The sequence below is a fragment of the Gymnoscopelus braueri genome, assembly GCF_963280865.1.
Source record: "Gymnoscopelus braueri genome assembly, chromosome: 8".
Lineage (NCBI taxonomy): Eukaryota > Metazoa > Chordata > Actinopteri > Myctophiformes > Myctophidae > Gymnoscopelus > Gymnoscopelus braueri.
The window spans coordinates 17,247,536-17,262,484 of NC_137609.1; the positions used below are offsets into that span (position 1 = coordinate 17,247,536).

A 14,949-nucleotide genomic window follows, 5' to 3' on the forward strand; every position below is an offset into this window, starting at 1 on the left:
CTCTCTCTCTCTCTCTCTTTTGTGCCTCCTCCTCAGGTCCGCCCACTATCTCCAGCACCCAGACCCAGCAGGCGCTCTATGGAGAGAAGGGTCAGATCAAATGCTTCATCCGCAGCACCCCTCCGCCCGACCGCATAGTGAGTCACTTGCCTTTTTTTTTTATCCGTTCATTCATGGCCCGGCCGCCGTGTTCGGAACATAAAGGGTCCGAAGGCAGTGCAGTTGATTCTCAAAGTGGGGGGGGCGGGCAGGTTGGTCCTTGAGGAGGGGGTTCCAGTGGGGACCCCAGAAAAACAGTTGAACCACTCTAACCCTATTTTATACGTAGGATATTCAAAAATGTACTCGTCGCTCACAACCATCAACAACTGCACTGCATGGAACGGCTGCAAATGTAACCAAATTGTTCCTTTTATGTGTCCATTTGGTTACATTTGTAGCCTCTCTGAGTTAGATCAACTCTGAGGATTTTAGTATTGAGTGATTGATTGAATGCTTTGTTAGTCAGAAATGTAAACGGCACAGTGAGACATTAAGGCTAAAAGGATAACACAAAAACATCCCGGGGACTTGTTTCCATTGTTGGCTTATGTATGTCTCTCTCTCTCTCTCTCTCTCTCTCTTTTAATCACTGGAAACCCCACCATCCCTATTCTGGGGGGAACATTCGCCAAGAATTGCCAATCTTGTTTGACAAAGAGATTTGCTTGCACCAAAAAAGCCACACAAAAAAAAATCTTTAAATAGATTTGCTGTAGAGGGGAAAAGTATAGAGGCAACCAGGGCAGGAGTTTCAGGGAGGCCACGAAGGCCATGGACGTTGTTTCCCTTCAGTTTGGCCTTGTGCCCCTCAAAAAAATGGCACGCCCTGAGGCCACAGTGGCCTTAATTAGTGTCCTTAGTAGGGCATTAATTTACGAGAAAAAAAACCCCAAAAAAGTTTAAATACGGAGATAAGAGTTTTTTCCGCCCGACAGGCAGCAACGGTGTTGACCTTTAACCCCACCTGTTGCCCCTCCCTCAGGCGTGGTCATGGAAGGAGACGGTGCTGGAGTCCGGTACGTCCGGCCGCTACACGGTGGAGACGGTCAGCACAGAGGAGGGGGTCATCTCCACTCTGACCATGAGTAACATCGTCCCGGCCGACTTCCAGACCATCTACAACTGCACGGCGTGGAACAGCTTCGGGTCAGACACCGAGATCATCCGCCTCAAAGAACAAGGTGAGGAAAGGAGCAACCACCCACTTGTCTGTCTGTGCTGTACGTCGCCAGTGGTGGTGGACAGAAAACTCTTATCTCCCGTTTTCTAACTTTTTGTGTTTTTTTTCGTAAATGAACACCCTACTTGATCATACTACAGACTCCACTTTGAGAATCACTGCGCTAACAAACCTACGCCCTCTGCTTTGGAGACATGAAAAATCCTGTCACTGTCTCAGTAGGACCGCACTAAAAACTTTTGGATTGGCTCTGTAATGCAGTTTGTTTTTAATAAACTTTACTTGTTTTTCCACCCAGATTTAGCAATGAGAGCTGTGAGATTGTCCTCAGGATCTAGTTGAGAGAATCATTTAGAGAGACTGACTTATGAGACTAATCTTGGTATCGCAATGGGGCTCGCTAAAGATATTCCACGACAGGCGTGTGTGCGTGTGCGTGTATTCCGTGTAATACACCCTCACAATACTGATTGATTGATTGGATACCTTAACAGTTTTGTTTGCACAAAGTAGCGGTATGCGATGATACAATGATGTTAAAAGGATAACACAAAAAGCCCTGAGGCCTTGTTTCCATTTATGGTCCTCTGTATTCAATTCCTCAAGAGACTCTACTGTACGGACATTTTGCTGGCCCTCCCTTTTCAAGAGTCTCTTTTAGAGTTAGAAGCTATATGGTTAGAAGCACTGGTGGAAGAAGTACTCACATGTTTTACTTGAGTAAAAGTATCAAACCCACCATGTAGAAATACTCTGTTACAAGTAAAAGTCCGGTATTCAAAATGTACTTTTTGAAAAAAAAAAAAATCTTTAAGTACAAAAGTATTGGCATCAAAATATACTTAAAGTACCAAAAGCAAAAAGTACTCATTATGCAGTAATGTAAAGTTTTCAAATAATTGTAGAGGAGTAAAAGTACAATATTTGCCTCTGAGATGTAGCGGGGTAGAAGTACAGAAATGTGTAAATACTCCAGTAAAGTAAAAAATACCTCAACATTTTACTTAAGTACAGTACTTGAGTACATGTACTGTACTTAGTTACTTTCCACCACTGGTTAGAAGTAGACTCACGGTGCAGATACAGTACATGGAAGCGAAGCGAAGCGCCTTCACCCTCAATAGTTTGTCGCTGGTGGGCATGATGTCGCTAAAATGCAATCTGTGTTGAAATGTCTCTAATCCCCTGGAAGCATCAACAATCTGCAACATCTCTCTTCGCTGTGCTTTATTTTGCTTTTCTCTGTACCGATTCAGAGACATTGTTAGTGCTTCTGGTGGGTTTAAAAATAGAAACAGCTTGTCATACAAAACGGAAGAATGGAACTTTTTTTTGACAGATGGGTAACCAGTGGCAGCTGAAGGTGATATTAATTGTGGGTATATTTCACACCAGCGTTTGACAGGTCGATCATGAAATTTGAGTTAGACGTTTAACAATTTCATTATGTTTCTTGGCATTGAACATTGGAACATATAAACCAAAATTGCACGGGGCAGATATGACAAACATCTTTAATATACACAGAAATAATGTACTATGGCCAAAATAGGCCATATTTCATCGTTTTATATTTTCAACAAAATAGCGGAAATAGCCGATCTTCAAGCTCACAGAGCGTCACAGCGTGTCACATCGCTACGTGTTGTAAGCTTATCTGCTATTTACACTACTGTTGAACATGGTTGAAATAAATATATCGTCTCTGTCGGGTGGAAACTTCATTTGTCCAAAACTGGATTCAAATTCAAAAACAGTAAAAGTATCAGATCTACCAGCTCAAAACGTGCCGCTTCGCGCCGCGTATCTGCTACTTTTGATGCTTTTGTGTCACGCAGTAGTATGATCAAGTGGGGCGTTGATTTACGAGAAAACACAAAAAGTTCAAATCTGGAGATAAACGGTTTCTGCCCGACAGCAACAATGTGCATGCTTTTCATCAGCTGAATTCATACAGATGAAAGGAAACGATTATGGAAACGTGACTGCGATTATCTCAGATAATTGCGATCGGGCGATCATATAATAATTGTGACAGGCCTATTGTTCCCATCATGTCACATTCACCAGAACAGTGGTTCTCAAACCTTTTCATGTCAAATCGATATGTATTTGGCTGCCGACTCTCATCTCATAAATATTTTGTGCCAGGGACCTCCAGAAGAAAAGATTTGAGTAAAAGAAATGTATAATTTTTCAAAAATAGCAGATCTACCATGAGCCTGTATATCTGCTAATTTTGAATAGCCAAAGTATAAAATATGGTTCAAGTGGTTAAAATGATTGTGACGCTATATTATCTAATTGTGCTGGGGACCCCCTGTTACCCCCCTCCCCAAGGACCCCTGCGAGGGGTAGTCTGCAACAGACTCTAACTACTTTGTGACACTCTGCTCACCTGCTCTGCTCATAGAGTTATAATATATCTAGAGGGCGGACTGCCCCGCCCCCAGTTATTCATTTCAATGAAAGTTGCTCAGTGGCGTTTGAAGCACCCGGAAGTCTGCCGGAAGTACCAATATCGGAGCCAATAGAGGTCATAGAGTTATGAGGCGCACTAGGGTTTCAAACGGTAGACGCACGCGCAGTATAGCATTTTGAATGCGCAAGAGTTGCTATCCCAGATTTGACCACCAGGCGACGGCCGCTTCACTGTTCTACCGTGGTTCTGGGGGGCGTGGCTCTGCTCCACCGTACCGCCAATCCCACAATGCATTGCATGGGTTTTTTCCTGCTACAGTGTGCCTGCTGTTTCCATAGAACATGAATGAGAAAGCATACATTTTATACATTTGAAAACTTGTGAAATGGGACATTCTGCATGAGTACTTTTACTTTTGTACTTTAAGTATATTTTGATACCAATACTTTTGTACTTTTACTTAAGTACATTTTGAATTCCGGACTTTTACTTGTAATTTTTATGTATTTCAACATTGCAGTATTGATACTTTTACTTAAGTAAAAAAAATGTAGAACTTTTTCCACCACGTGATGCTTATGTAGAAGGCAAAAATATCAAAACGGAACTAACTAAACCTGTCCTTGTTTTGTTTCAGAGACCCTACGATTGGCTGTCATCATCGGTGTGGCGGTGGGGGCCTTCCTTGCACTCACCGTCCTCATGGGGACTTTAGGCGCTTACTGCTGTGCCCGCTTCCAGAGAAGTACGCTCTCATTTAATTAAAACTTTTATACAGGCAAAAAAAAAAAAGAGGAAAAAAAGTTGTAATCGCGTTCACATTTGTGGCTCGAGTTTTTATTGTCTGTTTCTGACATTTTCAATCAAAAAGAAAGCCCTCGAGTATGCGCTGTAAAGAAGGTCTCAATAGAATTCTTGTCAAAATGTGGAGCTGTGCTTACTGTAGATATAAAAAACAAACAGAGGGCTCTCAAACTTCCTAATTATTCAGTCCAACTTTCCAGCTTGAGTTTTCTCCATTTCTTTCTTTCTTGTTTCGTTGCTGTCGGGCAGAAACCTTGTATCTCCATATTTCAACTTTGAATGTTTTTTTTTGTTGTAAATTAATGCCCTATTCTTCGTCGGACAAGAGACTCGCACAAAAGTAGTGAAAACAACCAAACTACAAGCTCAAAACGCGTCTACTTTCACTATTTAAAAATGTTTAAAAAAATTATTATAAAAAGGAACCGTTTTGGACATACAATTCAATTCAATTCAATTCAAAGGGCTTTATTGGCATGAGAAAACATACAAGGTATACATCCGACAGCAAGTGATCTTTTTTCTTTCTTTTTTCATCCAAAATGATTAGTTTGGTACCCAATTACATGACATGACCTTTTAGATAAAGGTTGTTCTCACTCTGCTATAGAAGGTACACAGCAAAATACAGAGTGCTATTTTAACTCAGAAAGTGTAAAAACTCGTGTTTTTTTCAGAGTTAAATTAACACTCTGGATTTTACTGTGTACTGTTGGTCTCTAGTTGGTTTGAGTGCAGAATGTCTGAGTAGAAATGGGAAATAAGGGGGAAAAAAACTACATATGACTCACTATTTGCTCCTACTGTACCTTTACTGTTGTGTCTTTGTCGTTCACTGCAGAGGATGTCCATTTGGTCATGTCGTCGTTGCCTGTGTCCCTGTCACGACAGAGAGATCTGAAAACAGAAAGTAAGGCCCTTCAAATATCATCGTTATTTTAATTTGGACGGTTCAGAAAATGATGAGATGAACTCCCATTATATGCAGTGGTGGGAAAAGTACTCAATTGCTTTACTTAAGTAAAAGTATCAATACTGCAGTGTAGAAATACTCTGTTACAAGTAAAAGTCTGGAATTCAAAATTTACTTCAGTGAAAATACTAAAGTATTGGCATCAAAATGTACCAAGGGTAAAAGTACTCTTTATGCAGAATGTCCCATTTCAAGTTTTCAGTATTAAAACCTTTTGAAATGTATATAGGGCTGAAGTTATTAATGTATGTTTTGCAATAATAATCAAAATGTACAGTAACTAGTTACTAAAGTTTACAAATAATTGTAGTGGAATGTAGTGCAATATTTGCCTCTGAGATGTAGTGGAGTAGAAGTAAAAGTATTGGAAATTGGAAATACTCAAGTAAAGTACAAATACCACAACATTGTACTCAAGTACAGTACTTATTTAGTACTTTCATTAAATGTGTGCACAAGCTTCAGCATGTGTAAAATATTGTACAGTACCATTAACATCATCTTACTTCAATAGTGTCATAATAACACCTAAATAAAGAACCCACAAAGAAGTGTCATCACTTACTGTAGTAGTTGCAGTGTGCTGTAGTAGTTACATTACTGCTAGCTTGGAAATCAGTTCAACATACGTCGAACTCATTTCCAAGCTAGCAGCACAGCGTGTGACAAATGATAAATTAGGCTTAGGTTAACCACTTGAACCCTAGCATCCCTTTAATGGGCATTTAGCGAATATAGGAAAACAATGGCCGAAAATAGCGGATCTACAAGCTCACAAGCCCGACTATTTGCGGCCGAAGATATTTGGCGTAGAGGGGGGAAAAATGGAGGGAACCAAGTGCAGATCCCAGGGGGGGGGGACCTGTCAACAAAGTGTGGGTTTTAAGTGGTTGTTGCCATTGATTGCTACGGATCATACGCGATGAGGTTTAGTGAAAGAGACTAAAGGCTGATGCAGGCTGGCAAAGATTTAAATCTTCCAGCTACACCCCAGACAGCATTGAAGTGCTCATCATCCTCTTCCATGGGCAATTTTCCAAAGATTAAAAATGAAGACTTCATTCATCTTTTTCGTGCCAACTTTGGCGGGGGGGGAGACTTGTCCTCTTGGAACTTTTTGTTCTTGCCAGTGGATGAGCTAATGTTTACAGGGCATTGTTCTTTGTTGTGAGCATTCCTTCAAAACATGCCCATTAAACACCGGGAAAGCATCTGTGTCAATTTAGATTTTAACCACTTAACCATATTTTATACTTTGGCTATTCAAAAATAGCAGATTTACAAGCTCATAGCGTGTCACTTCGTGCCGTGCTATGAGCTTGTAGATCTGCTATTTTTGAAAATCTTTGAATGTCTTTGCAAATCTTTGAATATATATATATAGCTCATTTATTTTAAGCGAACATTTTTATGTATGAATACAATTTTGCTGAATGTTAGCCTATTTTTGCTCACCTACAGTTTAATGACAGGCCCAGAATAGGGACGATAGGGTTCATTTGGTTAATAAATACCACATCTAGTAAAAAAATTAAAAAATAAAATTGACTTCACATACAGTAGGCTACTGTAGGCATACTATGTAAGAAAATCCTGTACGTATGCGACTAGCATTTTCCTGCAAATGTTTGTCATGTATTTTCCCTGTGACTAATACTATTCATTTCATATGCTTCCAGCATATGACTTATAACTTATATGGGTCATCATACCTATAGCAGTGGTATGATCAGAAGAAAGCAAGTGGCTTTTGAAGCTCTAGTACTGTTTATGAGGAGGTATACCCGTGTGTCTGTCACACCTTGCTAATGAGCCCCGCCTCTCTGTCTCTCTCTCCCGTATCGTGTAGATCTCAAAGGGGTGGCTGCCGCGAAGAACGACATCCGGGTCGAGATCGTGCACAAGGAGCACAGCAGCAGCAGCGCGGCGGCGCGCGAGACGGAGGAGCACGCCACCATGAAGCAGATGATGGTGATTGAACGCAATGCGACGCGCTGTCGCGAATATCTGTCATCCGCGCGTCACACAGACGTTTGAGAAAGAAAAGCATTATCCCCAAGTGTTTTCTCTGGCAGTACACACTGCCAGCCCAAGAGACTGTTTCAGAAAAAAAAAAAGAGGAAAAAAGAAAAATCTAAACACTATTACATTTCCAAAGCCCTGATTAAAGTTTTGCTGTGTGATCCAGATTGATCGTGGCGAGTTCCAGCAGGAGCCCGTGCTGAAGCAGTTGGAGGTGCTCCAGGAGGAGGAGAAGGAGTTCCAGCACATCAAGGTGGGTGGTGGTGGGGGGGAGGAGGATACCCACATCTATGGGGAGGGGGGGACGGGAGGGGAGGAGAGGGTAGGGGGAGAAGGGAGGGGATTTGATGTGATGGGATGTGATGGGAGGGGAGGGGATGGGAGGGGAGGAGAAGGGCGGGGAGGAGAGGGGAGGGGGAGGGGGAGGGGAGGAGAGGAGAGGGGAGGGGAGGGGACAGAAGGAAATGCTGAAGAATACACTCAGAGCGCGCATTTTCGATGTCATTTGCGAGAGTGAAGCGTCACATGACAGCATCTGGTTCACTAAGAAATGCATGCATTTCAGGCTCTATGTGCACGAATGGCAGCCTTGTGGGAGCGTCTAGAGGCACACACTGTATACTGTATAAGACTAACAGAGCTGACAGAACACATCACAGAAACCTCTCTGAGGACCAGGACACATCCAAGACGGGAATGTAATATTGGAGCGATAATTTATAACACACATATTGTAATTCTATTCTTTACGTGGGAAATTAATGCGTTTTTTGGTCATTTAGGGCTGCTTTATTAGTTCACAGCTGCAGTGTTTCACTCGTATTAGCCCAATGTTTAGCAGCAATCTGATCACGTGTAAATGGTAAAATAATGTTGCACAAGCCCTTGAGAACGCGAGTATTATTAACCTCAAATTTATATTAAAATCATCAGTAATGGGTCAGTGTTGCATAAAATAGTTAAGCGAGAACATGACAAAAGCCCTAATTTGATTGTCTTTGGACCGCAGTGTGAGACCTGCACATTGGATTGATAAAAACAGAAGAAACAAATGGTTGTTTCTCCCTATTAATGTCCTTTTTGACAGTAATTACAATGGAAGTAGTTGGGACGAAAGAGCCATTACAATTATTCATGTCTGTACTTCTCTATCAGCTCTGTAGCAGGAGCGTGATGATGATTTAAAGGTGGCTTAAATCATCAGGCTCGGGCCCTCATTGTAGTGATTTATTCAGCCATGTATTCCATACAGCTGTAGAGGGACCCAGAGCCGGCTATATACGGGGGAGGCACGTCGGCATTGTCACAGAGATACATTCAGGCCCAGTTTATTAGCTACCAGACTGGCTCCACCCAGCCGTGACCCTGGCTGATGAGTTGTTTTTCAGAGATTCTATTCTGCATTCCCACCGTTTGTTATTCGTGTGGCCGTGGACCACCTGTTTTCTTATCCCATTCAAACCGGGAACGCTAACCCACTTTATCCATGTTTTATAAAGGCTATTCAAAAAATAGCAGATCTACAAGCTCAAATATTTAGCGGAAATATTTGATATATATATTTTTTAAGGGAACATTTTTTAACTCAAATCTTTCTCGGGGGGGGGAAAGATCTTTGCTTCCCCAGAAGCAAAGATTTGAGGAAAAAAAAATTCGCTTTAAAAATATATACATAAGATTTTTCAAGATTTTTCAAAAATAGCAGATCTACAAGCGCGGCACCGAGTGCCACACTATGAGCTTGTATCTGCAATTTTTTTGAATAGCCAAAGAAATCTAAAAATGACACTTTCCCGGTCTAAATGGGTTATATCATTCTTGTCACTATCCTATTTTTATTTTTTTTCTAATCAACAAGCTGTCAATTTGAAAAACAAAAAAAAGTTATTTTGTTTAGCCCCCCCCACACACACACACACAATAAATCTGTTTGTCATTGTCATCCGTGAGAAAAGGGGCCGTTTCATGCTGGAGCTGCCACGCCTAGCCAAAAGCCGGTCCCAATCACAGTCTGGATATGATCTTCAGTAACTGAATCCTTCCATGCCTGTCCACCTATTTATGAAACATCTCTCCTTAATAGTGATCCATAATACCATATTGATTTTCTGCTGCGTATCATCGCAAAGCATTTTTGAGTTGATGCCAGGCCTTTGCAGTTCTCCATCCTCCAGCCAGAGTCACTCTTACACATCCTCAGGGTCGTTGGAGTTTAAACACCAACTTTCATCAACTTAGCTGACCGGGTTACCTCAGAGCTCTGTACTAGGCCCCCGTATTCCCCCCCCCCCCCTCTACACCAAATGTTCTCCGAAAATAGCCAATCTACAAGCTCACACACAATGTCCCATGTGGCTGAGATGTTGTGGTGTAGAAGTAAAAGTACTGAAAATTGGGAATACTCCAGTAAAGTAAAAAAAAAATCACACCCAGTGTGAAGTGGGCGGTGTGGTCACAGTGGTCATCACAGTGATGGAAGTTCACTTAAAGAAAAGTGGACCAACCACTGTACACCCCTAACTTAAAAAAAAACATAAATGTGTTTTTTTTAAGTGGACCGTGGACCACCTGTGGTAAAAAAAAACATAAATGTGTTTTTTTTAAGTGGACCGTGGACCACCTGTGGTAAAAAAAAACATAAATGTGTTTTTTTTAAGTGCATAGTCCTATTTATAGGGCTATGCACATGTGTCATGTTTCACTAGCCAATCACAGTCCTGAATAGACTGTGATTGGCCAATCACGGTGCAGGGTTAGGGGGGTACAATGGTGGCCAATCACAGCGCAGGGTTGGGGGGGGTGCAATTTATGTCGATGTCCAAACCTCACATATAGGGGCGGTTTCAGCGCCCAAAAATACCTAAAAAATATACTTTTTACTTGTACTATTTACTCAAGTACTGTATTTAAGTACTGTACTTGAGTAAATGTACTTATTTACTGGATTTAGCGCAGACCAATTAGAATCTCCGCATCGGACTCGTGTGTCTTATCATCACAGGTCAGGGTCACACTTAATGGCCTAGATGTAGAAATTCCCACGGGCACATATTCCTCTGAATGTTATCGATGCACTCTCTTAAGGTCACAAGGTTACTTAAATGTATTTACATCTCAACCCAAGAGGAATCTGAATGCCTCTCATTCTTACTTGGACCAATGCCAATTCTCCTCATTATGGATATTTATTATGAATGGCAGAATCATTTGTGTCTATCATTCTCACGCCACATTTCATGTTGCTGTTTAGATTCAGTGGTTTACACTTTTCTGTCTCAATCTGCACAAAACACTGCACAGTTTTTTGTTGTTGATTTAACAACATTTGTATTCAAATAGTTGTGCAGTAGAATTTGTTTTTAGTTTTTTTAGTTTTACATACCACAGTTTAAGGCAAGTTTCAGAAAGCTTAACTCATTGGCCGCCATTAACGCATTAATGCGATCTAATAAATAGTGCGCTTGGCCGCCAAGATCGCATAAATGCGTTCTATTAAAAAAAAAAAAAAAAAAAAAAATATTTGACCCTAAGACCTAGGAGATATGATTTTTCGAAGATCTAGACTCCTATCCACTTCCTTGTTAACTTAAAACTTAAAAATTCTGTATCTCGGCTCCTGAGTACTTTTTGTTTTTCAATTAAAAATCTCTGGCAGCCAACAGCTAAAAATCTGAAATAACTCTGGCAGCTGGTGAGTTAATCTTAATCTTAATGTAACTGACATGTTTAGTTAAAGTTAACATGCATTTAGTAAACTAGTGACACAAAGAAAATGGCAGTTTAGCTGATGTTAAATGTTAAGACTTATTCAAGGCATTAAAGGACACTATTGAAGTGGAATAATCAAATAATGGAAAAGGAAATAATTTCTTTTAGTTTCGCTTTTTGCCGTTTTGTTGATTTACCTTGTTTTGTTTTTTGAGAGTTTTCCTCAAGGAATGATAGAGGTGCAATTATAGTTAAAGAGTGATGGCAATTACAGCTTCAGACATTGTTGGCTATTCAATTCAGTCAAAGGGAGGCAATCTCTGATGTGGAAGTGGGCAGCTTTCAGCCTCTGATGAGGAAGCCATTTATGTTTGGCTGCCATTGTTAGCTATGAATAGACAACTCTCCCACTAATCACTGTTTATTATACTTAACCCATTTCGACCGGGAACGCATCTGTGTGTCATTTTCTTCGATTTTAAGATGTATTTATTTATTTTGTTATTGATTTCTTTTGATTTCTTTAGATTTTTTTTTTTTTTGATTTTTTTTTTGATTTCTTTGGGCTATTAAAAATAGCAGATCTACAAGCTCATAGCGCGGCACCGAGTGCCGCACTACGAGCTTGTAGGTCTGCTATTTTTTGGAAAAGAATCGTGAAAATGTGTGCAAATCTTTGAATATATATACATTTTTAACTCAAATCTTTGAATCTGGGGGGGTCCCTGGAACAAAAAATGTTGAGATGGGGGTCCGCAGCCAAATAAATACATGGCGTTTTGGGGGTCCTTGACATGAAAAAAGTTTGAGAACCACTGATATTATAGCAACATAGGTTTTTCCAAAAAACGGTATTTAGAAGACATTTGTCAAATCCCCAGAAGCAAAGATTTGAGTGAATGTTTCAGAAATAGCAGATCTACAAGCTCATAGCGCGGCACGAATTGACGCGCTATGAGCTTGTAGATCTGCTATTTTTGAATAGCCCAAAGAAATCTAAAAATGACACACAGATGCGTTCCCGGTCTGAATGGGTTAAGAAGCCAGCATTAAAGTTAAAAGAAAAACATGGGTATTGAATCAAGGACTGGTGATTGGATGTTCACAGGCAGATTGTTTGTTCCCCATAGAACTGGAGGCGTGCTTCCTCAAAGCCGTCTAATTTCCTGCATATGGGTTCGGCGCTAATGGAAGTCTTATTTACCAGATGGAAAGGTTGCCGTTTCAGGCTCTCTAACCCATAAATAAGTAATAACAATCTTTAATGTTTTGCGCAACTAAATTGGGGGTATAACATTTTGACAAGGAATGAAATTATGACTACAGATGATGTGCTATTGCTTCTAGAAGGGTTTTAACTATGAATATTTCATGAAAAATTAAAATGCACACAATTACATGAAACTGCATAAAGGTAGATCATGTATGCATCCGCATTTGGATGTCGGAGGCATTTAATAAACAGAGAAATTACATTTCAGTGAGACAGCAGCAATACATTGTTATGTTTTTGTTTTTTTTCACGTAGCAAAAATGTGCTTATTATTTTTCTATGTTAATCATTCCATTTTAATGAACAGCTTTGGTTTTGACCTTCGAGGGAGAAAGCAAATGTACAAATAGATGAGAAACCCACAGTTTCTGTTTTACATTTCCATGTCTTCAGGGCACCGGTGTTTGTATCTGTTACACTTCATATAAACCATAGTTTGTAATTACTAAATGTGTAATTATTTACTGTCAAGGCACAACAAACAGAGCTCTTGAGGGCAGCTTCTCTTCATCAACAATATCTGCATCCGAGCCACTTCCTTCAATAATAACACGGCTGATATTGTCTTTGCTTCTATTTCTCTGGCTCCGTGTTACAGGACCCCACGAATGGTTACTACAGCGTCAACACCTTCAACGAGCACCACACCACCCCAACCATGTCCCTGGCTGCCAGCCAGACTCCCGACGTGGTCCGCAGCCCTCCCAGTGGAACCATGACCATAGGCAAGCACCGGGTTCCCACCGGCATGTCCTTCACCAACATCTACAACACGCTCGGCGCCGGCCCCAACCGCCTGTACGACTACAGCCAGCGCTTCGTGCTGGGCATGGGCAGCAGCTCCATCGAGCTCTGCGAGCGGGAGTTCCAGAGGAGCTCGCTTAGCGACTCGAGCTCCTTCATCGACACGCAGTGCGACAGCAGTGTCAGCAGCTACAGCAAGCAGGACGGATACGTGCAGTTCGACAAGGACAGCAAGACCTCTGCCTCGTCCTCCTCCCACTACTCCCAGTCCTCCTCCCAGAACTCAGACCTCACCAGGCCTCTGCAGAAACGCATGCAGACCCACGTCTAAACGGGCGAAGAGATCGGAAACAGAGCCCAGTGGGAATTCAAGGGACGTTTTCAAAGGAAACCAAAACTCGAGATGTGTTTTCGTACAGTGTTCCCGCTGGTGTCCTTTCAGTGGTTTGTTGATGGGAACTTTTTCGCCACTTCACGATGAACCTGCTTTTTGGCTGGTGTGGGAGAACGACACAGTGAGTCCTGATGAAACAAATGGGAGCAAAACGCCACATCATTCTCATGATTGCCACCGTGAAAAGAAAATACAAATCATGACAATCATTCTTCTGCTTTATCGACTCGCACGGCGTAAAACATCGGTGAAAACAGCCATTGGACGCTGTCGACCATTTTGTTTCAGTTCGCAGTCTGCCTTGACACGTGCATTTCCGAGGTGCAAAGTTATGGGCATGTGAATATAAGACTTCTTAACATAGCTTTTTGTTTCGTGTTTGAGGAATCGAGGGGTGTGCTCGGCTGCCCTGTTAGCATTTCAAGCACAACGGGTATTGCGGAAAAACTGACAGCAACCATTTGTGTACCCATGAAAAGATTGCGAGATGACTGATGATCCCTTCAAGCGGGGAAAGGGATGGGAGTTGGCACTATACAGCAACCGTTAGATGTCACAAGGTACCTGTAAGATTTGTGCTGAACACACCTTGGCAACCTCTAACCGGAGCTGGATTTGAAGTTGTGATCCCATTTATAAAATGTGCTGTACTTTGTTTTCTTCTTTTGAAGGCTATGGACTTTTATTTGGGTTTTTTTTGGGGGCGGGGGGACCCTGTATACAAATTCTGCCCTGTGGTGTATGCCCTTGTGAAGGTTCATTATGAACTCCGAGATCACAGATGAATGCATGATGAAACCATGGATGTGTATCTCGTCGTGTGTTTACACACGCAAGGTCAACGTTCTAACACTCCCCCACATCTCCTTGCGGCATTGTTTTCAGTCATCCCCAATGAAGGGATTTTCTTTCTAAATGTTTATGAGTGTATACAGCAAGGGTGGCAAGATCTGTACTTTTCCCATTTAATGTGAGACACTTGCAGCTTGTGTGTGTGTGTGTGTGTGTGTGTGTGCGCGCGCGTGTGTGTGTGTGTGTGCGGCCGGGCGGGCGTGTGTGTGTGTGTGTGTGTGTGTGTGTGTGTGCGTGTGCGTGCGTACACTGTATCTCTGGCAACCATCCTCCAGCTGCCAGAGCAGTTTCTCATTTCTATACTTAGCGGATATCGTGTTGTTTACACTGGAGCTCTGTAAACCCAGCATTTTGTGTACTGTGATTTGACTACTGAATGACGAGGGGTGAACATACAGTAAAAGCGACTTTTCTCGAACTGATATTCCCATATCTTACCGTGACGTTTCATGCACACTGTTTTGAGTGAGCTTATGAACGACTAGACGTACTAGAAACGAGATGCTGTCATCCGTTTGAAGTCTAACAATTGGAT

General features: G+C 41.6%; 1 protein-coding gene across 1 annotated transcript in view; it reads left to right on the forward strand.

Annotated features, from left to right (window-relative positions):
• Window positions 1–13,499, forward strand: part of LOC308090703 (kin of IRRE-like protein 3) — a gene marked incomplete at both ends in the record, with an annotated part of 132,284 nt that extends 118,785 nt beyond the window's left edge. The window contains 7 exons of the mRNA XM_080435968.1: window positions 37–137; window positions 1,025–1,223; window positions 4,282–4,389; window positions 5,290–5,358; window positions 7,271–7,392; window positions 7,610–7,696; window positions 13,023–13,499. Of these exons, the coding sequence (XP_080292094.1) occupies window positions 37–137; window positions 1,025–1,223; window positions 4,282–4,389; window positions 5,290–5,358; window positions 7,271–7,392; window positions 7,610–7,696; window positions 13,023–13,499 (1,163 nt within the window). The remainder of the gene's footprint in view (window positions 1–36; window positions 138–1,024; window positions 1,224–4,281; window positions 4,390–5,289; window positions 5,359–7,270; window positions 7,393–7,609; window positions 7,697–13,022) is intronic.
• Window positions 13,500–14,949: the final 1,450 nt, after the last annotated feature.